The sequence below is a fragment of the Ambystoma mexicanum genome, chromosome 8 (genome assembly GCF_040938575.1).
Source record: "Ambystoma mexicanum isolate Mex_15411 chromosome 8, UKY_AmexF1_1, whole genome shotgun sequence".
Lineage (NCBI taxonomy): Eukaryota > Metazoa > Chordata > Amphibia > Caudata > Ambystomatidae > Ambystoma > Ambystoma mexicanum.
The window spans coordinates 1,124,522,212-1,124,549,656 of NC_090929.1; the positions used below are offsets into that span (position 1 = coordinate 1,124,522,212).

The 27,445-nt window shown below is 44.5% G+C and overlaps 1 protein-coding gene across 4 annotated transcripts in view; it reads right to left on the reverse strand.

Moving 5' to 3' along the window:
• The window catches only part of WDFY4 (WDFY family member 4), a 1,820,746-nt gene that overhangs the window by 334,209 nt on the left and 1,459,092 nt on the right, over window positions 1-27,445 (reverse strand). For 3 of the 4 annotated variants that reach the window (XM_069611160.1, XM_069611162.1, XM_069611159.1), the window contains one exon: window positions 8,551-8,668. In XM_069611160.1, the coding sequence (XP_069467261.1) occupies window positions 8,551-8,668 (118 nt within the window). The remainder of the gene's footprint in view (window positions 1-8,550; window positions 8,669-27,445) is intronic. The other variant, XM_069611161.1, reaches the window with a different exon arrangement.

Sequence of the window (27,445 nt, forward strand, 5' to 3'; positions counted from 1 at the left end):
ATTCTCAAATCCATTGATAAACCTAAGGCACTCACCCCACCCTTTCAGCCAACAGAATTAGATTGTGAGAAGGTTCAAACGGCCTTCCAAAACAAAATCATTAAGGCCAGAGAGAATATCCTTAATTGCCAGAGTTACAGCCTACTGACCCAAGGCAAACTTAACAAAAGCAAGGCTGAAACTGAAACTACTAAATTTCAGTTTAGACCTATAGCAATCGAAGAGATGAAGAAAACGCTCTCTAACATCAGAAGCACTACATGCTCAGAAAATGTACTGTCACCTAAACTAATATTAGAAAACCCAGACATTTTCGCTCCCTTCCTTAGAAAAATGGTAAACGCATCTTTCCGGGATAAATCAGTACCTACTATAATTAAAACAGTCACGGTTACCCCATTGCCAAAGAAACCTGAACTAGACCAACAAGACCCTGCAAATCTAAGACCTATTAAAAATTGCAACTTCCTGTTGAAAATATTAGATAAAGTAGCCATGAACAGCTCCAGAACGATGTAGACGAGAACAACCTGCTGCACCCCCAACTGTCGGGCTTTAGGACAGGCCACAGTACCGAATCAGCCTTACTAGATCTGCAGGCCGAGATGCTAAGTATATTGGACAAGGGCAAATTAGGTCTCCTGATATTACTGGACCTATCGGCAGCCTTTGATCTGCTCGATCACAAGAAGCTCCGAGAGGCCCTAGAACTCTCAGGAAACTGCTCACTAGAGGCAACAGAATGGATATCGTCATTTCTACAAGACAGACAATCCAGGATTGTCTGGGGAAATAAGGCCTCCGGAACCAAACCAGTGGACTGTGGAGTCCAGCAGGGAGCTAGTTTCTCTCCCCTACTGTTTAACCTGTATATGCAATGCCTATGTACCATGCTAACTCAACTGGGAATATTCTTCACTAATTTCGCCGATGATACTCAATTGGTATTCAAGCTTAGTGGAGACTATAATCAAGACAGTGATAAACGTACGACTATATACAACATTGTCGAGGGCTGGATGAAAGACAACTGGATATGTTTGAATGGGACCAAAACGGAACTAATGATCTTTGGATCCACACACGCCAGGAAAAAACTAACTCCTTCATACTCCGCATTCAGTTTAAAAAATGAGCTAATTTCAACATCTGAGAAAGTAAAGACACTGGGAGTCTACTTACAAGCCTCACTATGGCCAGAGGCCCATACAGCATATTTAAAAAGGAACTGTCAATACCACCAAAAACTCCTGAGAAAAATTAGACCCTTGCTCAACCAAAAAAACAGCATTACCATAGCCAGAGCAACTATACTGCCAAGACTGGACTACGGTAACTCCTTGCTTCTGGGAGCTAATATGAAATGCCTGAAGCAATGCCAGGTAATTCAGAATAATGCCGTTAGGACAATCACGGGTAGGCCAAGGAGGGAACACATCACAGGCGATAGGAAAGATCTACACTGGCTGGCCATGGAGGAGAGAATTACTTTTAAATCCCTCACAATGGTCCACCGATGCTTGTATGGCAAAGCCCCAGCACACTTGAAAAAACACTTCAAGTGGCTTGAACCATCTAGAAATTTAAGATCCTCCAACAAAGGTCTTCTCCAGACAAGGCCTTTCCAAACAGAAGCATCCATAAATGGAATGAACTGCCCGTATCCTTGAAATTAGAAACCAACTACATACTCTTCAGAAAGAAATTAAAGACCCTACTCTTTAAATAAACTGGACTAGCGACCTCTCTCAGCTCCCCATGACACGATCTTCTGTGTGTCTATTCTTGTCCCGTTTTTGTAATCACTGTCCTGTCTTTTTGGAATGCGCTCTGATGCCTGCGGGCTTTAGCGCTATATGAATAAATAAATAAAAATAAAATAAACAAAAATGGGAGATCCATGAGAGAGCTGTGTTTCTGATTCCTAGTGTTTGTAGCCCGTCTAGCAGGATAGTGTGATCAATGTTACAGAAGATAGTGGAGAGGTCCAGTAGGATGAGTACAACAAAGTCTTCTGTGTCGGCTGTTCTTTTTAGGTCTTCCTAGATGGAGACTAGGGAAGATTATGTTCCCCTGAGTGGCCTGAAGAATAATTGTGCATGGTCTAGGAGGTTATTGGCTTCGGCAAAATGGCCAAGCTGTTTGTATGCTGCATGGTCCATGAGCTGGGCGATGAAGCAAGTGTTGGAGATTGGCCGGTAGTCCTGGGGAAGCAGTGGTTCGAGTGTCATTTTTTTAAGGATGTGTTTGATGTAGAAGGTTTTTAGGGCTTCCGGGAAAGATCCTGATGTGAGTGGTTGAGGATTGTGCTCCATTCACTTTAGCACGTTACAAGAGTAATTGGAAACGGTTTGCAGTCTGGTGCAAAAAGCAAAAGCTTCAACCCCAGAAAATCCGGGTGCAAGACATTCTCCTATTTTTGTGTCCGGGTTTGCCCATTCCTCCATTAAATTACAACTGGCCACCATCTCCAGTTATCCAAGAAACCTATTCCTTTAAGGAATCCCTGGGGGAAAGGGACAGGTGCCTACTCAGGGTTTGGGGCCTCTTCTCGTTCCGGTACACAACCAATCCTTACTCCGGCTATGCTTCATGGACCTGGAGTAGGTTCCAGTATTCCTCCCCCATGCCACTTTAATACTGGGGGATCCCAAGGACTTCAGATCCTTCATGACCCAATGCAGAACACATTATTTGAAGCCAATCCCAACTGTATGCCTCCAACCAAGCCCAAGTAGTCTCTGTGCTGTTTAATTGAGATAAAATAGCATTATCATGGGCAATCCAGTATTTTGATAGCAACAGCCCCTTGTTAAATGACTGTACATGGTTTCTGGAGGCTTTTCAATCCATTTTCGATCAACAATATATGGGCAAGCTGTATATAATAAATTACTAGACATATGCCAAGGGAATCAGGGTCTACCAACCTATGTCTCTCATTTAAAGGATGGGTAGCCCAGACTGTGTTCCCCCGAAGATCCACAAATACCTCTATTCTGTAAGGGCCTCAAGAAAGAATTGAAGGACGCCATTAGCAAAGTAATAAACCCTCCCAATACCCTCTATGACTTTATGGAATTAATCATTTGCATTGATGAAAGAGCTAGTGAAAGAAGGGGAGAAAGATGACACTTAGATTTCTGTCAGTCTATCCCTACCAATGGGAGAAAGAACGCCCCCACCCTCAGGACCCATCTAACTAGGGATTATTAGAGGATCTGTTACCCTGGAATAAAGAGATGGATGAGGACGTCTTAATCTCTATTTCTGTAGTGGTGATGCAGGACAATCAGTACATGGGTGTCCTAGAAGAACCAATCACCCTTCAGGAAGCACCAAAGCAAAGGGCTGGTACTAAATTTATGGATTCCTTTCAGACCATATGTCCCACTATGCCAAGTCAATCTGCCCACTTATATATCCTAGTGGATTTATACTTCGGTTCCCATAAGTGGGAGAGTGTTCTAGCGCTGAAAGACACAGAGCTACTAGGAACTTCATAGACATATATCTTTTACCAATAAAAAAGGTCTACCCTTAGTGTAAAAAAACACACTAAGTCCATCTTTTCTGTAGATGGTTTCCTACTCATATCTATTCCAATGTCCATACCAACTCTAAGTATGATAATGATGTGTGACCAGTTCCACCAAGAATACATAACGTTTGATGTGATAGCTGCCCCAAACTTCCAGATCATTTTAGGCACTCGTTGGGAAAAACATCACAACCCCTCCATAGACTGGAAGGAGCAGAAACTCATGTTTCAGGGGGCCCAACAAGCATCTTCTTGTTCTCAGTCACCATTTCCTAGCCTTGATTCCCAGGAAGTAAAGACCATCCCAGTGGCTATCTCTACAACCCCACAACAAGCTTTAGTCATGCTTTTCCACTCAGCGTATTCGGACTTTTCAGATGTTTTCGTTCCCAAGGAAGCTGACAAACTCCCAACTCATTAGAAGTATGATTGGCATATCGAGTTGATCCCTGGAGCTAAGATTACATATGGATGTACGTACGCACTTTCAGAGAAAGAGAATGCTATCCTCGAAGATTACATAGAGGAAAACCTAAAGAAGGGCTTCATAAGACACTGTAGTCTCCTGCAGAAACCCCCTTGTTTTTCGTTCCTAAAATAGAAGAAACGGAACTCACATCATGTATGAACTACAGGGAGTAGAACGCTATAGCTATAAAGAATAGATATCCGTTAGCCTCCATCCACGTCTTGTTCGATCAAGCAAGAGGTGGTCATATTTAAACCAAATTAGACCTAAATAGTGCCTAAAATCTGACATGAATGGCTGAGGGAGATGAATGGAAGACAGATTTTAGAATCAGATTAGGGTATTTTGAATACTTTTCTTATGATATACACATGGCCCATATCAAGGAAGTACTTCAACATCTCTGGACACATCACCTGTATGCTAAGCCCCCTAAATGCTTTTTTCATCAACATCAGATTGTTTATTTTGGGTATATCCTGCCCCCTGAAGGCATTGAAATGGGCCCCAAGAAAATATCCTCAGTAGTTGAATGGCCTATTCCAAACTATGTAAAGGAACTCCAGCGTTTTTGTTTTTTTTCCTAACTTCTATAGAAGATTTGCACCCGAGTATTCATGGATATTGCTTCCTCTTACCAGACCCTCAAGAAAGGTATACATTACAAATGAGATAGGGACACCGAAATTGTATTTGAAACCTTAAAGAGGTTGTGCGCCCCGTCACTGCTTCCCAGCTTCCAGATTCTAATCTTCTGTATATATTGGAAAAAGATGCTTCTAATTTTGCTTTAGGAGCAGTACACCTCCAAAATCCCCATTTAAAGGAAAATCATGCTATGGCATAATATCCAACCTATTGGCCATCAAAGAAACCTTTGTCATTTGGGGACAATTGCTTGAGGGTGCAAAGCATATGATCACTCTTTTCACAGACCATCGCAACCTCATCTTCCTGAAGACCGCACAGTCCATGAACCAACAACAGAATAGATGGATACATTTCTGCTCATGCTTTGACTTCCAAGTTACTTTCAAACCAGGGAACTAAAACACACACAAAGGCAGACGCCCTTTCCTGATCCCACGGAGAGGAATCCAAAGACACTGAAGGCATACCATTCGTTCCTCCCGGAAGAATCTTCAGAGCTCTTTTTCTTATGTTAGTTCCTTATCAGGACTCCTTAAGAAGATCCTACAATAAGTCTTTCTGAGAAGGATCCGGCTAACACTGAAAAACAAGGCCTTCTTTTTCATTAGAAGTTGTGGTTACCCACACCAGATATCTAACAAACACTACTCCATTGGTGTCATGATCTACCTGGTACTGGTCTTTTTGGAATAAAAAAGACTTTCAAGAAGATCCAACGTTACACTTAGTGGGAGACCATGAGAAACTACACTATAGACTATGTAAAAGGAGGCAATGTATGTGACGCCAGAGCCAAGACCTTATGTCAATGACCCACGAGTATACTACTCCTGTTTTTGGTTCCGGAATGCCCTTGGCAGATCTGCTCTTTGGATTTTATCACAGATCTACCCCCTGATGATGAACATATTATAATCTTGACTACAGTTGACTCATTAACCAAGATGGTCCTTTTTTATAACCCTTAAAGAAGTATCATCTGGCTCTGTTTGTGCTTCTTGTTTTATCCAACAAATATTTAAACTACACAGACTCCCCAAAATGGTCATAATGGACAGGGGAACCCAGTTTGTCTACTCTTTCTGTAGAGAAATCTGCAAATGACTAGCAGTCAAGCATAACTATTCCATGGCCTATCACCCACAAAGTGATGAACAAAGTGACAGAGATACTCAACTATCGGCCGATACCGCAAATGTTACATCACGGAATATGATATTGGTTGGGCCCATCTGTTGCCCTTGGAAGAATTTGCTTATAATGATTCTTACCACTCCTCTATCCAAGACATGCGTTTTTATGTCTCCTACGGTCTCCATCCAGGTTCCCTTCCTATATCCAGCTGAACAGAATGTAAGGTCCCTTCTGCTAAAGCCATAAAATACATCCAAAAGATCACAAGTGGGCTTCTTATCAGCAAAGGACACCACTTATATGCTGAAGATCAAGCCTGCATATCTGCAGACAGAAAGAGGCACCCTCTCCTGCATACAAGATAAATAACTCAGTATGATTAGCCACAGACCACATCAAATTTCCGTCATGTAGTCACACGACAAAGCCTCGATATATAGGGCCATTCATGAGTTCCTGTGTTAGAAATCCAGTAGACAGGGAATTGAAATTATACACACACTACAAGATACACCCAGATTATTTTTTTGTTTCACCTGTCAACCTCTCCCTGATAGATCAGAGAAAGTTGTCTAGTGATCTCCCTGCTCTGGGACCCCAAGAAGAATATGAGATCCAAAACATTGTTGATTCCCGTTTGAAGGACCATTCATTGCAGTATCCGGTTCACTGGAACGGGTATGGGGTAGAGGAAAGTCCTTGGGTACTGGTGCGTCATATCATTGCACTGCGACTTATTGCCAAATACTACTGTAAAAACCATTTGAAACCGGGTCTGTCACGTAGCAAAGGTTTGCGGGATGAGAGGGATCTTGGAGGTAGGGGCAACACGTTCCAGCAGTAAGATTATTCCTTCTTGTTTTTGCACTTTTCCCACCTACTAAGGGAATATCACATTAATATTCTATTATCATCCTACGCCAGCTCCTGTAAAACCAGCTCAACACGATTGCAGAGGGAGGGTGTCCAGTAGCAGTCCTGACCTGTAGGATTTTCCATGTTGTGTTGTACCTACGGCCAACTGGGTCTATCCTTTTGGGTTAGGTGGGTACTGCGGCCAGTGGTTTCAGAAAGTTCCTTCTGTCGATCCTGCTCATGCCTGACACCTACTGAGTGAGGAGGATTAGATACAAACATACAGTCAGCAAAAACATGAAGTTATGTAACTATTGTGCCAACTACCCAAAAAAGACTCAGTATTGAGCCCAGGTTTGGAGGTCACATCTGGAGTGCTGGATCCAGTTCAAAAGGGCATGTCAGAAGTAGCATTGTTTAGGGATTTGATGGTCATGGATTGTATTCAGGCTTGGATCATTCTTCTGAAGACATAACCTAAAGCACTCTAGCCAATCCTGAACTTTTATCCAGGGTATTATATCTGGTAGTGGCAGCATCATCTGGAGAATTGTATTGCATTCTGCAGGCCTCCTCTGGTGCCTTGTACCCAGTTGTTGAGGCCCAATGAAGAATATTACAACCAACTCGGAAGACCTCTTCTTCAATGTCATTGTTCAGGGGCCTTGTTTGGTGTGTTGACTCCAGCTGAGGAGCCTTCACCTGAACTAATATAGTATTTGCATTGCATCCAGTGCTGGAAGCTCCATCTGCAGTATACAGTTCTGGAGGCCTTCCATTGAATGTTGTATCCACACAAATAGCTCTTATCTTGAACATTGTGATCGTTTTAGGAGGTGAGTGTGGAGACTCAAATTGAGCATTGTAGCCAGTTATAGAGACTAAATCTCCAGAGAGATAAAGACAAAGATTGGCAAAGCCAACAGTTTTGGCTTCTGTGCAGGCATGGGATAGGTATTTGTAAGGCACTGCTATAATGGAAGTACCTGGCCAACAGATGGCAACAGCTGAAAAATTGTGTCATTACCTGGGCATATGATAGCAGTGCCCAGCAAATGCCCATCTAATACCGATACACAATCCCAAACCACTGGCTTTGCCAATGCTTGTTTTAGAAACACTTCAGTGCAAGGCACAGATATAAATCAAGTGGCTGGAGCCACACATTTGGTTAAACATTTTTATTATACTAATAGCGCAATTACAACTGCAACTGAGCCATTAACTCTCAGCAGACATCTTAGAATTAACACTGACAGGTCAACGTTTGATGTTACTTCCTGATGGCTCTAGCTCAAAGAGCTTCCAGGAGAATGTGTTTTGGATGGGGAGGGACAGGTAATGCGTGGGAATGGCCAAAGGGATTAGTTGGAATTGGTAGCAATTGGGAAGGTAAATAACCAAATAACACCCACACGCTGTGTGCCCCTCCTCACATCATATCTTTCCTAGGGGTACTCCAATGCAATAGTTTCGGCTTACGCCATGACTCCAAACCAAGATGATACATGGTTTACATCACAAGATATATGAAGAAAGGTTTGAGAGTTGAAGCACATGCATCCTTATCTGTAACTTTCTTATATTCCTATGAAGGGATTACAGGGCTATGAGGGAGAGGTTAGTTTTAAAGGTAGGGGATAAACACTATACAAGAGATACAATATTTAACTGTACAGCAACTCCTAAAAGAGAGGTGACATAAAAAGTGTCAATAGCCTGGCACTGATTCCTGCAGTTTGACAGAAGAATAAAACACAATAGAATTTTACAAATACAGGAACACAACTATGTGCGTGAAAGTTAAAGCTTAGACTATAACTAGGAGGGGAGAGGGTCAGCTTAAATTGGAACCAGGTTGCTGCACCAGTTACAGCAGGAGATCGTCCCTCATACCAACCTTCACCTTTCTCCACCTCATTGTAGCGCTTGACAAACTGCAGCATCCGATCCTGGGTCTGCGCCCCCATCGGCTTTGAGAGGTCTCGGAAGGTTCTGGGGTCGCAAAGGTCCAAAGTCTGAAAGAGATGAGCTCAGAGTCAGTAACCCAGTAACTCGAGCAAGAAAGAGAGAGAGTGAGAGTGAGAGAGAGTGAGAGAGAGAGAGATCTGCTGTGTATGTAAAGGGAAACGCCTCTTCTTATTAGCCCTGCTCCAGGTAAGTGCTCACCTCCTTGCCCCCTCCATTCTCCTGTACTTGTTTTCCTTTTCTCTTCTCCCTCTTTCTGCCTGTTTCGGTTTAATTTCCAGCACCTTTTCGTACCCTGCTTTCCCCGACCCGCTCCCGCTTTCTGTTTTTCCCACCCCATCCTTCCCATGTGTTCATCCCGCCCTCCGCATGCCTTCCCTGCCCGTGATTGGTTGACCCACGTTGATCAATGCCCTTTTAACTGAGGGCTCAGGCAGCCTCTGCCTGGGCAGCCATCTGGGGAAGTGCCAGTGGCACAGGGCTTTTCCGTACTGATGAGCTCCACTCAGTGTTTGCCTGTGTTCACCTGGGAAGCCTGACATAGACAACCTACAGTGACTGATAAGGTAAGTTTGGTGTGGACGGGGAGTACAGCCATTACTGAACTCCAGTAGAACCCCCTTCACGCTTACTACCTAATATCATATACCTACATTTTTTAGCCTAAGTGTGTAAAGTAGAAATAGTTTGCATTTAGCTCAAGTGTGTAAGGTCGCCTTATTTTGCTTTTGGCATGAGTGGGTAAGGTCGCCATACCTTGCTTTTAGCCTAATTGTGTTAGCCATATTTTGCATTTAGCCTAATGTCTAAGGGAGCCATATTTTACATTTATCCCAAGTGTGTACGGTCTCCATATTTGCATTTAGCCTAAGAGGGTAAGGTAGCCATTCCTTGCTTTTAGACTAACTGTGTTAGTCAGCCATTTATTGCCTTTCGTCCTATTTTGTAGAGTAGCCTTGCTCTGCATTTAGCCTAGTTGTGCAAGAGACCCATATTCTGCATTTGGCCTAATTGTGTAAGGCAGCCATATTCTGCATTTGGCCTAATTGTGTAAGGTAGAAAAATATTGCATATGGTGTTTCTAGAATCAATTGTCAATTCGTGTCTATGCAATTTAGGCCCTGCTCCCCTTTTAAATCTAGGTGTTTTCCAAATTTGGTTCATATTATGGGGCCGATTCATGGAATTTCGTGCAGAAATCGTGCAAGGGCAGCGCACCGAGAAGGACACTGCTTGAGCCTGCGGGCAGTAAGAAAAATGCATGCAGCACGTATTCATGGAATTGTTTGAGCAAAGTAACTGACATGCCGACACACTAAGCAGGAAACTGCCAGATCTGCTACCTTTGCGTGGTCCCCCAGGCGCAGATACACGTAAGCAGACCGGCGACTCGGGGAGCAGGTACGGGGTCCCCCGTAACTGTATCCGGCACCCCGAAAACATGCATATGAAAAATCGTAACTCAGCAATAACTCGGGAAATGTGCATGCGAACCCATGTAAAATGTTCCTGTTCCCCGCTACACAGCGTACGCACACCCTTACATGGGAACCCCGATTGAGTCCACGCACCACAAAATACGACATGCAACCCAACCTGCGTGCTAAAAATCCTATACGCCAAAGTATTTACATCAGCCTTTGGGTGGCAGATCCCATGAAGGGCATGGTCATTTCTCAGCCAAGACGTTGCACTATTGATTTAATGAATATGTCTCTGGCCATGCAATAGTGGGTGTGCAAGGGATGGCATGCAGGCTGCCCCTCGGAATGCCCACTTCTTCGGAAGTTAGTCCCCATTTCTGGTGTTTTGCCCTGTTCCCAGCAGGCTACGCCCACTCTCTGCTTGGACCTTCACGCAAGGCCCTCGACAGTTCGCACAGGCATGCCAGGCCAGCGCGAAATCCACGCAAGTCCTGGAAAAGTGCAGCGCATTCAATTCCATGAATCGACAAACAGGGTTGCGTGCGCAGATTAGGCGCAAGTACCCTATTTTCTGACCAATTAATTCTATTAATTGGCCTCTGTGTCTTTCTATGCATTTTAGGCCCAGATCTCCTTTTTTAATCTAGGTGATACGTAGCACTGCTCTTTGTACTTAGACGGAACCTAGGATGCAAAGATTGTTGTTTGGACAGCTATTCTCCCCTCGCACCTTGCACATTCGTAATTTAGCAGAAGGCACAGACTCACTCCACACACCCTGCACTCACATATAACACAAACACTATTGCACAACACCTCTGCCATACGAATGAAGCTACCTTTAATGACAAAAATTTAAATTGTAACTTCTCATATAATTATCTATCTCCTTAAACACAATCCACACTGTTAAGTTCATAGTTTACCTCTGCTTCGCCCATCCAAACACCATTCAGACATGGGTGACAAGCAGGGTCTTGACCAACCTCACATAACTATAATGGCTGAAATGCACACACGCATGATAGCACCTCCCACTTCTCCCAAATTTGGACTCTAGTCCCTCTGAGGGCGTTCAATAAAACAGTGCTTTGGGACCATAATTATGCTGAAAGGCGCTTTACAAATGACATAAAAGGTAACAAAATTAAATGAAGAGCCATTTATGTCTTTTAGAGTGTAAATCAGGAGGCCTTGAACGTCCATGCACATGGCAAAAAACAATGGGGGTCATTCCGAGCTGGGCGGTAAGGGTTTACCGGCACCGGTAAGGATGCCGGTGCCAGTAACCCCGTACCGCCCTATTACGAGGTGTGGGATGTTTTCCCCCACTAGTTTAGGCCCTGCAACATTACTGTGCATTGCTAGCATCAGGAACATCAGAATGGCTGCCGGAAAGCATGCTGCTCGCTAAAAATCACCCAGAAATGCGCAGGAAAAATCTGAAAAATAGGCCGCCATCTACTTTTGCCTTTGTCAGTGGTAACACAGGAGACCACTGCCAAGACCCATCATTTGGCTACCCAGAAAGCAAGGCTGATTGCAAAAGAAACACAGAGCTCTGTGAAAATCAGTTTTTCTTGGTTGTCAAATTTGCAAAAATTATGGCTCACAAACCACCCAAAAGACCCAACTCCTTGTGGGGTGTTAAGCATCATAATACTTCAAGAATCTACATAAATACAATGTCCACAGAAGTACACTTATCAGAACAAAAAATCCACATTGAAGATTGCTTCCTTGGAAAATTATGTTGAAAATGGGTGCACTACCGTTACTCTCCTCTGTCAGACGCTGGCGATCTCTAAATCTGACAGGTGAAACTTGTGTCTCAAAAGCTAAGTGTGGGAAACGAAGGGACCTCCATCAAATGCAACATAGGGTGCCACACATTGATTTTCATGTTGAAAAAGACTGGAATTGAAGATATGTTTGCTTATTTTTAAATTTGTAACTTTAATTTCCACAAAAGAACAATGTTACAATTGACCTTAAGGCAACCTGATTCAGCTGAACTCCAAGAGGTTTCCCACACTGAGCTTCAAACACATTCCACACCTTCTCCCTAAACAAAGGAATCTTTCCCTCTGTGCCCTGCTGAGTATCTGACAGGCAGGTGTGAAAGGAAATGGGAGGGGCACTCTGGCATGTTGCTCTGAGTGTAGACAAAGGACTCCCTTGAGCTGAATGAAAATGCTAATTCGGGTGTGACTGAAACCAACAACTGCACAGGAAGAAGCCCATGCGACTCTCTAACTCAGCCGAGCCTTGGAGGTGGGCCAGACTGAAAATGTGGATTTGAAACTATACACTGTATGTTTTGGGAAAAGACTTATGAAATATTGTGCCGAACTGACAAAAATATGAAACTTAGAGATTATTAAAATGAACAATTCGCTCACAGTTTAAAACTAATCAGGAATCTGTGCGATGTTCTGAGACTGAACCATGCAATTTTTAATATTGTAGCTATTGTGATTATGCTAGGAACATGAAAAATTACAGGAATATGCCCAGAGGGTATGTGCATGCGTGTATAAAAAATATTACAGATCCGAAAATGTGTAACCAACCAAAAGCGCAAAAAATTGTCATTTATGAACCAAAACTTGTAGGAAGATAAGATTTGGACAGAAACGTACCTTAGGCAATCTGTAATGTAAATATGCATTATCAACAAGTTGGGGATATCACTATGACACCTCATGACACACTGTTCCTTTCTCAAATCAGGAGAGGGGGAATTCTCTGACCTATCAGATCCTTAGAGGGTTGGGATTGTAGAATCAGCCTCCCCACCCCTTTGATAGATGGATAAATAGGGACTGTTGAGGACCCAGAAGGACACACTTTCACTCATCACTGACCTACCGGCAAAGCACTCTGCAGGAATAACCCATCTCTAGATCCAGACTCCAGAACCAGACTCCAGAACCAGACTCCAGAACCCTGAAGCAGAGGCCTAACCCAAAAAGCTGAACCCTTTTCAGCAGGCCTTTAAAATCTAGCAACCTTATTTTAACCCCTAAACTTCCACAGGGCCTAAACCATTCAACAGCCTGGCTGAGCTGTTGCTGCTTCTGGCCAAGAACCCTTGCCAGAACCCAGAGATCCAGATCAGTAGAGCAGTGCTGTAACCCAGAACCCATCAGATCCAATCCAAGGGGCCGTGCAGACCAGAGTGCCCTGCTGAGAGCAGAACCAAGCGCCTGAGACCTGTCCTGGGGCGAGCGAAGTCCAGGCCAAAACTTTGACCAGATCTTTGATGGGCCCATTCCATTCCAAAGCCATAGTAGTGAGTATTTAGTATAGAACTGTTCATAGTCATCTCTTAGTTTAAAGTAATCCTATTCAATCCATTTCAACCTATCCAGAACTGCATTACAGAATCTTGTGTCCATCCTGAATCCTTTTCATTATATAGGGCCTCATCACAACTTTGGCGGTAACGCCGGCGGTATTACCGTTGGCGGTATTAGCCCTGGCGCTAATAGCACCGGATCACGAGTTCAGCGGTAATTTAATTCCCCATTCCCCATTGAGCCCATTCGGGAATGCCCCATTCCCCATTGGGCTCAATTGAGAAAATCGCACTCTTACCGCTGGCGGATTTCCCGCTGGTGGTAATAGCGCAAATTTTCAGCGGATTTCCCCCCAGCCAAGGGCTGGTGTGAAATCCACCGAAGTCCTGATTTGGTGGACCCTTAAATCCGGCGGTAAAAGCATGACTGCCGGATTTAAGGGTTACCACCAAAGTCGTGATGAGGCCCATAGTCTGTGATACTTGTAGTGATAATTATCTGTCCCTGATATTTTTCTGAAGAACGTTAAGTGTCCTGGCGGACAAAAGTCAGAGCAGAAGGCGCCCTGTTCTGGTGGTAGTCCCGTTGGGTATCTTGCACTTTCATAGCCCCTTAGTATAAGTCCATCTTGGTTCCTAATCTTTAAAACGCATCTTTCATTTTTGAAATCTTGATTCTTTTCTAAGAAAAATCTACCTTCACTGAAACCTCTGTAACTTTTGAACCGTACGTCCTAGAAACAAAATGTCATTTTGAAGCTAACATCCTCAGCTTTCAATCGAACCCATAACAACAATCCAATTCCTTATAGTTCTTCCGGAATCGCGTTTCTCGCGCACGGAAAAGTTGTCGTAAATTTGTATTTGGCTCCATTTCACCCAATGTAAAAATAGCTATTTCTTGATTTCAACTTCTGAATTTCGTTTTCCATCTGCTAACGATTCAACAAGCATTGCTGGTGTCTACTTGAACCTATCCAAAGCTACTCTCACTAGTTCTGAATCCTATTTAGTGAATTAAAATCAATTTTAGCATTTTTTCCATCACTTCATATTACATTCAAAAGCATTTGACCTGTTTAAAATCATCCCTGTTTCTCTCCGCTTGCTGGGGGGAATCGGGATTGAAACTGCAATTGTTGATTGTTATTCCTGAAACCTGTGTGCCCTCATTCCATCTCTTCATATTGCATATTGGGGGGAGTGAGTAACAGGGGGAAAGAGTGATCCCATTGTCTTTGATTGAAGTCATATCAAGTTTTTATTTCTGTGTTGCATTCCGTCCTATCATTGCAATTTCTTGAACCCATACAAAGTATTCTCTGCTACATTATTCTTCCTATTCCTACTCCTAATTGATTAAACATATTGTTGCTATTGTAATATTATGCATTGCTGATCATTGTTCATCTTCATAAGTGTGATATTCAGATATTATTCATATTCATAAAAGTGTAATCTATATATTGTGCAATTCTTCAAATAAATCTTTTAATTTGCAAAACAAACCTATTTCTTGGTTCAGTGAGACCGGGGGGATTTAAAGAGAGGGGCGTTATATAAGGGTACATCATCCAGAATTAAAAGAACTTTTGACATAAAAATATATAAATAAGGGTTTCCATTGGGCATCCCATACTAGGCATTGACTTAGTTGGTGTGCTGGATTGAAATCACTTACAGAGGTCCCTTAGCGGGTCCCACCAGGAATGGCTGGTCTTACCCTGGTTTTATCTTCCCTTCGTAGTATATTCAAAAGATATTAGCTCCTTGAGTTTATTTTCCTTCAAAACACAACTGATATTCAAAACAGCTTGATTGACAAATGTTCAAAAGAATGATGCACAACTCCAATGCAAAGGTTCAAGAAGGATAGAGTACTTGTTCCAGAGGGTGACTCCCTTCCTGGATTTCTCTATTCCCTTTGTTGTATATTCAAAAGATATCAAATTCCTTGAGTTTCTCTTCCTTCACAACACAACTGATATTTACACAACTTGGTTCTTTGTCATTTATCTTGCTAGGATGCCTGGTGTACTACCCTTGCAGGATTTCCTTCTTATTTTGTCTGGTTTTACACAGCCTCCGGTTCGTCCTGATATATCCTTCTCAGGAACCCGGTTGTAGCAATGTATTTCTTATGTATTGTTCACTTTGTCCTTGCCTGGTGTTTTTCCCTATCAGGGCTTTCTTATTCACATTTATGATTCCTGGTATATTCTCTTGCCAGGACCTTCTTACAAATGCCTGGTATAGTCTCCTGCCAGGGCTTTCTTGAATACTCTAATAATTGCCTGGTATATTCTTCTTCCGGGACTTTCTTGAACACACTTGTAACTGCCCGGTATACTCTTCCTGCCAGGACTTCTCGCAAACACACTTGCAACTTTACTTTGTTAGATGTACCCGTCTGCAGGCCTTGAACACACTTCCAACTGTGATGTCTTCCTGACTTTGATGTATCTAATGCTGAATCTGCCTGGTATACTATCCTGCCAGGGATTTTCTTATGTATCTATTGCATAAATTCGTAGACTTGTAAGTCTTTTACTTCTCATCTGTTTTGCTGGTTAACAAAATGCCTTTTGGCTTTATCACTCTTCAATACTTTGTCTGCTTAATGTTTATATGCATGCAGCTGTTTCTTTTTAACACTTCATTTGCTTTAATGTTTATTTACATGCAGCACGGCTGGCCATACACCCCAGTGTCCCCGTTTCCATTTTAGGGACTCACCAGCTCTGCTTGGCGTGATTTCTCCCTTCTGCAGCATACCGGTAACAGGTGATCGACGTCTCTTCTCCTCTCGCTTGTAGTTATGGGAATGGTAGTCCATTCCTGATGCTTTATGCAAAAAGTCTGGGTAAGTGTTCTTTAAGGGCAAGTCAGTTCCAGGTGACTTGTAGGTAGAGTTTGGAAAAGTATTTCCATGAGACTTTGATACAGTTTTTGAGGAATGATTCGCCATGTTCTTCCTAAATGGATGAGGGGAGGTGTAACACCATGCCATTAAGACATTGAGTATGGATGGGGTATCCTCAAGAGAAGGTACCATGCCTTGTCTGATGGTGCCCTGCTACTCCCCTGGAGGTTGTCTCCTCCAATGTGACCCTGCCTCATGTAGTCGCCCCAAGGGTCAGCATGAGGTGGCGACTGCTGACCTCTAGTCACATGAGGAGAGGATACAGCTGGGAAAGAAGCAATGACACCATCAGATTCATCATCATTTCTTCAGGTACAAGCAGACATCTGCCCAGTATTATATCCTCTTACTCATGTGGGTTGGTCTAATGCCTTTTTTTCTTCAGCTAACCCATGCCTTTGGCGATATTCTTTTAACTTCAATTGTATCTTGCCTCTTGTTTTAGTTATCTCTTTAAAAGATATCAGACATTGCCCTGGATCTATGATATTCTGCTACAGGGGAGGGTGCTCTATGGACTGTCACATCTTTTAGTTGTTGAAAGATATGTCCTAAGAACAATTCCCTCACCTGTTATGGGTAGGTGGTCTCATATCTTTCACTTCTTTAAGGGATATCAGACAATTGTCCTGGAATATTCCCCCTCCCTTCTATGGAGGCGGAAGCCAGTCTTCCGCTCACTGCGGTCTCATCATTGCACTGCTGACACATGCCCTGTGCTGCATCTTGTAACCTTTCTTGGAATCTGGCCTCTGGCCTCATATGTGATTTGCAAATTGAGTGGGTAGAAGGTACCTGTCCTGGGACCACATCTTCTCACTTTTTTACACTGGATGACCTCCTATATATTTCACCCCTTTCAGTCATAGTGAGCACCTGCTCTGTAGCCTATCATCTCTTCCTCTATGAGGTTGTCTTCCTACATCTTTCCCCTCTTCATGTCATAGTGAACGTGTGTCCTGTATCAGATAATCTCTCCTTTTGTGCGGTTTGGCCTTGTATGCCTTTTGCCTCTGTCCGATACCCTGTGCCATATTTTCTCACGATCTATGGGGGTGCTTTCCCGGTCCTCTACCTCACTAGGGTGGGCTAGCTGGTGCCTGCTTCTGACCTCCCATTGAGTCAATTCTCCATGTCCGAGGAAGACAAGAGATGCCCATTCTCTTTTCTCATATGTCCTCCTCTCCCCATACCTTTGCTGTATGTGGCTGCTTCTGCTTAGAGCTTAGAGTGTTCAGTCAGCTTCTTCTTTTTGTTGAATTTCGTCTCTTACTTATGAACATGAGTTCTGGATTCTATTTCCTGTTCAAGAGTCTTGCAAAAAATTCTCTCAGGGGTCCTGACTCATCCATCACATTTTTCAGATGTATGATTTTTCCTCGCAGCAATTTCTTCGAGGCCCATTTGTCTGCAATTTTCTTTTTAATACGTTTCCTTGCAACAAAAATGTGGACCTCAGCACCCTTCTAAATACCTAAACCCAATACCCCATCTACATTTGCGGTGAAATGTGGTAAAAAATATTTCAGAACAAATGGGCCTCAAACAAACTGGCCTGTGAAGAAATGGGCTAGTGTCCATTTTTCCAGTCTTGTGAACGGCTTATTATTCTAACCTATTCTAAACTTATAGCTAACTACAATTTTCCAATTTCATCAAAAGTCCACAAAGCAGTTTTCAAGGTGCCTGTGCAGCCAAAGGAGCTGGCAAGCTTGGTAAGCCTTGGAAAGCTCTCCCAACTGCTTCCTTTACCATCTTTTCTGGACGTGTGATTTATATTGAGGCAAAGAGCACCGTTTACATTGTACTGTTCCCGCCTGACAGGTTGATCAAACCGAAGGGCCGTGCCCTCATACACGGACACAGGACACGTGTTCGCTAAACACCTTTATTCTTCACACTGAGTGCTCTCTACCCTGGGCCTGGACGATATCTCTTTAACACACTCACGCCCAGTAGATAAATCGTGCAAGTGTGCACAACAAAACACTCAATTCACTGTGCGTGCACACATGCCTGAAGAACCCTGGCTTGAATGAAGAAGATGCTACTTACTCCTCAAGCACACATCTGCACCGCTTCCCTGTGCAAGCGCAACTTTGATAGACCCTAACGAGAGAGGGAGAGAGAGAGGGAGAGGGAGAGAGAGAGAGAGAGAGAGAGAGAGAGAGAGAGAGAGAGAGAGAGAGAGAGAGAGAGAGAGAGAGAGAAACTGAATGGAGAGTACTGAAGAACGTATACAAGATGACTGGCACTGACACCAATTAGCTATGCCGTGTGCAAAAACATGCAGAAACACAATTTTCCCATTCTGTTATCAAATGCTTCGTAAACTGTATACAATTTCTTTAGGTGACTTCTAGAGAGGATTAGGGTAAATTGTTCTAATCTCATTTCTAAATACAACAGAGTTCCAAATGAGCTATTTATTGCCTACCAGTTCTCTGGTTTACATCCCTCTGAGATCAGTAAGTAGCACGAAACAGTTTCTGATCAAGAAGGCCTGCAGTTAGGCCCAGGCAGGAGCTCAACAGATAAGGACCTTCCTTCTTTGAAGGCTTCGAATGAAAGTCAGTTCTTGTTACACCTCAGCAAAGTATAGATATTGCTAAGGAAAGGTCACTCACCAATCAGGAGCTCATAGTTTCCCCTGCAGTTTGACATGGGACTGAGGTGTCCGTGTGAAATGCAATGCAAGCTCATTAAGAAAAGTAAACAATTGTAGCACAACCAAAACACACACTGTCATGCGCCGCCAACGTTGCGGTATTTGGTCGCGGTGAAGACTGGGCTGCCATTAGCCGCCCATCACGTCCCCACCGCGCACCTTGAGCAGCAGGCTAGTTGTTTCAGCGGCGTCCGCCGCGGTATGCCTTTTTCTTTCTGTCTCACCCAGAAGTCTGCGCGTTGCAACCCTTTCACGTCAGGCTCCGGGTGAGACGCTAGAAGTTTTCTCTGTCCCGTGTTTCCTTCGTTTTTCTTCCGCCTGCCTACCTTTCCTGTTTTTTTGTTTTTGTTTTGTTCATCTGAAGTTTTTTCCCTCGTGCGCACTCCCGACTTTCTCTCCTTTCCGGCTCCTTCCTTTGTGCAGTTTTTTCCAGTACCTATTGTTTCTTTTTCCCTCCTTATTATTTTTCCATGTTCCTCCACTCCTCCGTGCCTTCTTTATTTACGCGGCACATACCAGCGCATTGGACCTGCAAACTTGCCACATCCCTACTAATTGGAACTACTTACACCATCTTGGATGGGTTTTTTTTTTATGCCATCAGGCTTTTTCCAGCATTTGGCTTGCTCCGGCAGAGAGGTGCCCACTAGACCTCTTTGTACCAGGTCAGGGTGGCTTCCTCCCGGGGTAGGCCCTATCCTCCGACAAAAAAAACAGCTTGGTGGAAGAAGAGACTTGAACAGCCCGAGGAAACCAACGCCACAGGTGAGGAGGGGGTCTGTGGGATGTTTTATCCATGCATCCGAGCCCTACCTCAAAACTGTGCAGTACTGACATGGAAATCATGATGGCCAGAGCTTCCCAGAAAATGTACAGGGAAATGCATGAAGAATAGGCTGCCACTCTTTTTGCCGATGTTATGGGCACAGAAGGGCACTGCCTAAAACCACCATTGGACTACCCACACAGTAGTCTGAAACCATTGGGAATGGCAATGCCGATTGCCAAAAGCAACCTAGAATTGTGGGGAATTCATTTTCTTAAATCCCAAAAATGGGTGCATTACCAGTACTCACCACTATCAGAAAGCCGGCGTTTTAAAACAACACCAGATTTCTTATTTTTTTTTTTTTTGTGTAAAACTGAATAAATGAACCCAAAGCATGCCAAAGAAAGACTTACTGAGAGGTGGATACAATGTAAAGTTATATTCTGAAGTGACTTGAAGGTTTATAACAAGACTGGCTGAGTTGTGGATTTCAGCAGTTTAAGTAAATTTGGACTGAAAGACACTAAAAATCTAAATATTTAAAAGAAATGAGTGACCTACTTTTGAGTGTCACATAGGTTGCAATTGTTTAAAATGTCATAGTTTTAAACTTAGAATCAGCAGTTTAGCTGCATATGTAAAATGGTTAGTTTTATTTGAATGCAGAAAACTGGGTAACTAAAAGTGACATTAGCTGGGGGCTGGCTTAAGGAACTGAATTCTGCCTACCAGCTACCCCCGACAGGAGTTGAGACTTGCACAACAGCTGTGTTCCCAGGCCTACCTGCCTTTTGCTGCTCCCACCAAAAGGGATATGACACTTCTCTGATTGAATTACCTGGGCTCTGCAGGAAATTGAACAAAGCCCTGTCCTGACTCAGGCAAATGTTTTATTATGGGGGCCGTAAAAGTGGCTTCCTCCTGGAAGGAAAGGGGAGGAGCACTGCCTGTGAGAGCAAGCTGGCTTGGCAGAACTGGAAAAACCAGAAATTCAACCTTGTGCTGGGGGGAAACCACACCCCTGTAGTCAGAATATGGTTTTAGAAAAAGATGAATAACTCATAGTACGGACTTGTCATAATTATTTAAATGATACCATAATTCTTGTGATTTTTCTGCCCACATTTTAAGAGGTTTTTAGAACCGGTGGCATGATCTGGGGGCAAGCTAGCAGTTAAGAGGGTATTACTTAAAATGTCTGCATGTGAAAAGTCTGATACTTCATCAATCAATGCCTGCATGCCTTGCACACATTTGGGTAAATTTGAGTAAGAATCTGATATTGGTAACCTGACCAAAAAGTGAAATATGTTGCCATTTCTCAATGCAAGCTCTCAGGAAGAGCAGATTTGGACAGGGTATACCTCCTGTGATATGTGATGGGTGCATGTAATTTTAAACAAATGTGTACCTCTGCAAATATGTCTTTTGGGTCAAAATATAGATTGTGTGTAATTTGACAGGGGTGGGTTCTCTGTATCATAAACAGACCTCATCGTGATGACACTTCATTTCATTCCCCCAATCAAGGGGAAGAGGATGAAGTGGCCAATGACAAGTGGAGAGGGGTAGAGCCTAGTGATGCTGCACACACACCCATTTTCAAAACACATAAAAGCAGACAGTCAGGACAGATAGGGACATTCAATTCCATTTGCTGCGGAGCATGCTGCCGGACCATACCACATCCAGAGATCCAGACTTCAAATCCATCAATCTCCAGAGAAAACTGTGCAGAAAGATCCAGAAGCAGTGCTGTACCCAGAGAGAGCAGAGCTGACCCAGACCACTGTTAGCAGAACCAGAGAGCTGACCCAGATCACTGTGAAGTGCCGAGACCAGACCAGAGTCCAGTCTAAAACCTGACCAGATCCGTGGCGAGGCCCATTCTATTTCTAAATATATTGTGAGTACCTAGCAGAACTGTGCAGAACCAATCTCTTAGTTAAAATAATATAATTCAATCTATTTTAATCTAACCAGAACTGTCTCCTAGAAGTTGTACCTTGTCATTTTGCAAAACTGTCACTTGTCACTTTGAATTTTAACATTCCAAATCCGAAAAACGACCTTTATTTAATCGCTCATATCTCCGTGACCGTTTGTTCTAGAGACTTGCAGCAACTTTCCTCTGAAAGCTGGGAATCTTGGCTTTTCAACGAACCTAGAACCGCATTCCCGTTACCTTTACCGCAATTTGAAAATTCCTCCACGTGTGAAATCAGCAGCTTCTTGCTAGAACTGTTAGAAAGTCGTTTACAACCTGCCAATCATTCCTAGAACATTGCTAAAGTAAGCCTGAACTAATTTAAACCAACTTATCCTCAGCCTGAACCTCTAGAGGGAATTAAAAGCATTTTAGCATATTTTTCACTTCATTGCCAGCACATATAAAAGCATTTTGGGCCTGTGTTTCAAACTTCTGTAGTCTAAGCTTGCTGGGGTGAACTGAATTACATTTGATTGCATTTCTGAGAACTGTGTGCTTTCCTTCCATTTCCTTGCATTGCATAAAGGGGGGGGGGAGTGGATTGCCAGAGAAAAGTGATTACATTGTTTTGGTGAAATCATATTGAGTATCTTCTGTACTGCATTTTCATTCAACATTGCATCCATCTGAACTTATATAAAGCATTCTCTACCACCTTATTCTTCTGTTCCTATTCACAAGTGTGCCAGTGCCAGACTATCCATTATTGATTACTGCTCAGATTAAGTGTCATATTCAATTATTAAATTATTATAAAGTGTGATATATATATCTATTGTTTAAATTATCAAATAAACCTTTTAACTTGCAAAACAGAACTACTTCTTGGGTCAGGGGGATTCCAAGAGAGGGGTGTTATATAGGGGTAGTCATCCAGAACGCATGAACTGGACATAAAGATATATCAATAAGGGTTTTCATTCAGTATTCTAGACTAGGTGTTGACTTAGCTGTAGTGTTGAATTGAATCCTCTTACAAATTGGGGGCTCGGGCCGGACGTTTGGGTTAGATCTACCACTTGTGCAGATTAATACAGTGTGCCAGCTGACCAGATACACATATCCGGTCGGATCACCACGCTGTGTTACGCTGTAAAGCACTCCTCAAAGGAACGCTCTAAGGAAAAGGTCTGTTTTGCAAAAATAAAATATAAACTTCTGTAAGTCAGGACAGAGACCAATCTCTAGAATGACGACCTTAGTAGACATGAAAATAGCCAGAGAGCACTTCTTACATAAGTTATTTGTGAGAGGTGAGTGGACTCACCAGGACCGCATGGTCTGGTTGCAGGCCATCACGCAACAGGTCACGGAAACAGGGTCAGATATATGGAGAGATCAGGGTCCCTTACATGTGGCCCTGAGTGAACTATACATGGCTCCTAAAGCTAAGGATGAACAAGACAAGATGGTTAGGATAGCGGCATACCTGTACCTATATATGGGAGACATGCAGGATAAATGTACTGAAAGCCAAGATCTGGCGAATAAGCGACAGATGGCGTTAGAGAAGGTCCAATCTGACCTGGTCTCTTCTGAGCAGAGGCTGCAGGGGAGCCAGGAGTCAGAAAATGAGAGTAGACAGCACATCATTAAAATAAAGAAGGATATGGACATCCTGCAACAGGAAAAGGCTGACCAGGATACCAGATTTCTGGCCTTGCAGAAGGAGTACCAAGAAGGTTTGGACTCCCTACTGCAGAGCCAGAAAAAGCTGGAGCAACAGTTAGGCCCTCATTACGACCCAGGCGGTAAGTTACCGCCTGGGCCGTGACTTTACCACCATGGTGGTTGGCGGACTTACCGCCCCATTCCGACCTTGGCGGGGCGGTAAGTCCCCAATCCCCATTTACCCTTCCCCATTCCCATTTTTGCCCCATAGGGCATAATGGGAGTGGGGAAGGCGTTAATTACGCCACCGTAAATTACGGTGGCGTAATTAACTCCATGGTCCCTTAGCGCCATGGATTTTAACACCTGCTAAAAGCAGGTGTTAAGTCCGCCATGGCGCTAAGGGACCTCGTACTCAGGCGGTAAGGGTCGGCGCTGTTTACGGCGCCGTAAACCCCTTACCGCCTGAGTTGTAATGAGGGCCTTAGACTTCAATAGGGTATGTGCTGAGCAGGTAGTCACCCTGCAAAGCCACCTAGATAGGGAGAAGGCAGAGAGCAATAAACTGATTCTGAAAGACCTGGATACCCAGGCAGAGTTTGATGAAGAACGCCAGAAAGCTGGTGCCTTTCAAAGGCAGAGGGACGACCTGGCGGCACAAATGCAGGCTCTTAGCCAGGAAAGAGACGCCTTAGGCCAGGAAGTCTGCCATTTAAAAAGAAAAACAGAAGAAAATCACTTGGCCCTCCAGGGGCTGGGTGACCTCCAAAAAGAACGCCAGAACTTGTTAGAACACACCAGGAGGGTGGAGGATGCTCTGGCAAGAAAGGAGCAGGCCAATAGGGACACAGCTCAGGAGGTAACCCTCCTGCAGCAAAGACTGGCCCAGTGCTCCAGGACCAATCAGGAGGCACAGAGAGAGAATGAGGCTCTCTGCCAGCACAATGATAGACTCCAACAACAGGTAGCGATGCAGGAGAGACTGATAGAGTCTAGTAAGGCCTTAACTGAGGAACTGAAGGTGGAGGCTCTTGCATTGCAACAGGGAGCAGGGGCGGATAGAGATGAGGTTCGCTGGGAAAGAGAAACTCCTGAGCATAACCCCAGGAGCCCTAGTACCAGAGGCCTTTATTTCTCTCAGTCCCTGGACTCTGCCACCCCCATGTCCCCTGGCGCACATGAGTACAGGGCCACAGGGATGGCAGATTACTATCCAGTAAGAAGCATGGGGCTCATAGGCCAGTACCACCCAGGAATGGAGGGGCGGGCATCCGGGTATGGGCACCCAAGCACAGTGCAATTTTATGGGGAACCCCAGGTGAGTAGGCCCATTAAGGGCATCCTGAAAACCTCTGCCCAGTTAGGTCAGTGGGGGGGGGGGTACCCATCAAATCCTGGCAGCAAAGAGGAATCTGAAGACTCCTCTGAACGGTACAGGACACAGGAGACCAGGTCCCCACATTCTGCCAGCCATTCCCAGGCTCGCAGAATCCGGGAAAACCTGGAAGATCAGACAGGAACCTCTGGGAGCAGTGCCTCTGAGTCAGAGGACAAATGGACAAGGGTTACCCGGACCAAAAGGGCCAATAAGACAAAAAGGGCCTTGCTTAAGGACCCCTTAAAGCAGATTAAGGCAATCAGGAGCGTCATCACGCCTTATCATAAGAACGCCAAGTATTCTGTTTGGGAGCACTTAGAGTTGTTTGAGCAAATGATGGAGACTTTCCATTTGAAAGACAGCCAAAGCTGTATTCAATATGTAAAGTGGACCTTCTCCCCGGAATACTCCAGTTTCTTTGCGGGGCTGGAGGACCAAAATCATTTAAGATGGTCCACCTATAAGGCGGCCATCTTGAAACATTTTTCTACTCATAGAAATCCTCAAGAGGCTCGCAAGGCAGCCTACAATTTACAATGTGGGGAGGATCAGGCCCCACAAGAATTTGTGCAGGAGTTAAAGCGTGCTTTTGCACAGACCACAAGAAGGGTGCGCACGGATAGCAGAGAATTTATTAATACGTTTTTCCATGCCTTGCCCAAATACATAATGACCCAGCTCGTGAGGGATTTTCACGAGAAAAGATCTTTAGACTGGGTCATTGAACAGGCGACCCGGATCTATGAGGTGCAGAAGCCCATAGAAAATAAAAGCAATACCCAGAAAAATCCCAAAACCAACAGCACCCCTGCTGCTGCCAAGGTGGCAGAGGTAAAGGTCACCCCTGTTTTGGATTTGGAGATGGGGGGGGCCTAAAAACCTACCTGCACCTAATAATGCTAGGCCCAGAAGGTCCTCGGGCCAGTCACAAACAGGGAGTCAAGGAGGTAGTCCCACAAATGGGTCCCTCGCTCTCCTGACTATGTAAGTCCCCGTTACAAGGGTAATCGACCCATCCTGGGTTATGTGTGGACTCCTCCAGCCCAAGGGGGGGATCCAGCCAAGCACCTAACCCAGGGAACTTCCCTCCCAACTTCCCACAGGAGGGCAGAAATTCTCCAAATCCTGGGCAGAACTTTTTCCCCAGGTATCCACCCAATTTCCAGCCCCAAAATCCTCCACCCTTCTTTCCCCAATTCCCTGAGCCCAGACAACCGAATCCGGGAGAGGGGAGGCCAAGGGTGGAGGGGTATCCAAATCTTCCCAACCAGGGGTACTACCAAAGAAGGGATAGCTACCCTTCCCGGGATCAGCCCAGGGGAGAAAACAGGTCCCTGTATCAGCCTGAGCGGGTTTCCCAGTTAGAGCGCCAGGTTCAAAACATGGCGCGGGATCTGGGTCACATACTGAGGGCTCAGCAGAACCCTCAGATCGGCATGCCGGCGCAGAACGCACCCAACTCTGGACCTGGTGCTCCAGAACAATGACGGGGGCAGCACCCCGATAACTCACCGGTTCCCAGGGAGGAGGCACAAAGGGAAGGGGGGTGTAAAGCCTTGGAGGAAGCTTCCTTCCTCACTTGTAAACAGCCCCTGGAAACCCAGGAACCGGAAACAAAATCTCTTGCCCCTGAAAGTCTGCCTCCTAAGGAGCAGAGGGGGGGTAGGAGAAACAAAAGACCCAAACAGACTCAGTTTGAGGAGGAGGTACAGATCTTCCAATTTGAGGGAGAGGGATCCTCAGAGGATCCTGGGAAAAGGATCTTCTCCTTCAGAGGGGGGGAACTCCTCCAAAAAAAAAATGGGTCCCTAGGGATGCAAATCCAGACTGGGGAGATGGGGAGACTGAGCTACCGCCGCCCACCATCTCATCCCAGAACCAACAGCAAGAAAATCCCCTGGTTCAAACCCATCCTGGTGACTGCCTCCAAAAAGGGGGGGGGCGGCCCAGAACTGGAGCCAGGGGAACCCACAATGGCTCTGATCTCCAGTTTCCAACTTTTTCTTTCAGATTCCCAAGGCTCTCCACAGAATTCTGCCCAAATCTCTTCGCTAGCGATGTCCAAAACCAGAAAGTTAGCCCACCAGTTGTCCAAAAATGTGCATTATCTGTGCCCCCTTGAGGAGAAGGAGGGAAGATACTATGCCCCGGTACAAGTACAGGGGCAGGGTACAATTTTGGCACTGGTGGACACTGGATCTCAAGCTACCCTTCTGTCCAGAAGGGCCTTTGACGAACTGAATGCAGGAAGGGGAGAGAATTACCAAATTCCTCTCACCTCTCTTCCTGGACAACTGCAGAACTTTGACGGGAAGGAAATTCCCGTTGAGGGGACTGCAGACTTGGACATTAAAATTTGGCGACACAAGTTGAAACACCCGGTCATAGTTGTGACTCCAGAGGGCACCCCTTGTTTACTAGGGAATGACCTCCTGAGAAGGTTGTCATCCCTAATAGATTGTGTAAACAAGGTCCTCTGGACCCAGACTAGCCGACCATAAAAATTAAAACAGAGTGTCAACCATGTTAGTTTAAACGGCACCTGCCACATGGTTGAACAAAAATCTGACCAAGTAGAATTTCACTTCCAGAATAGCCAAATTCCAGACGTGACAGTAATAGCAGTAGGACAACAGACTGGTGATGGAGGGTCCTCTCTATTTCTGAAAATCAACCTTCCTTCCAGTCTAAAATGGTACTCCACGCTGGAAGGAAACACTCTGAGATTCTATACTAATCCACAATCAGATACTCCCACTCCTA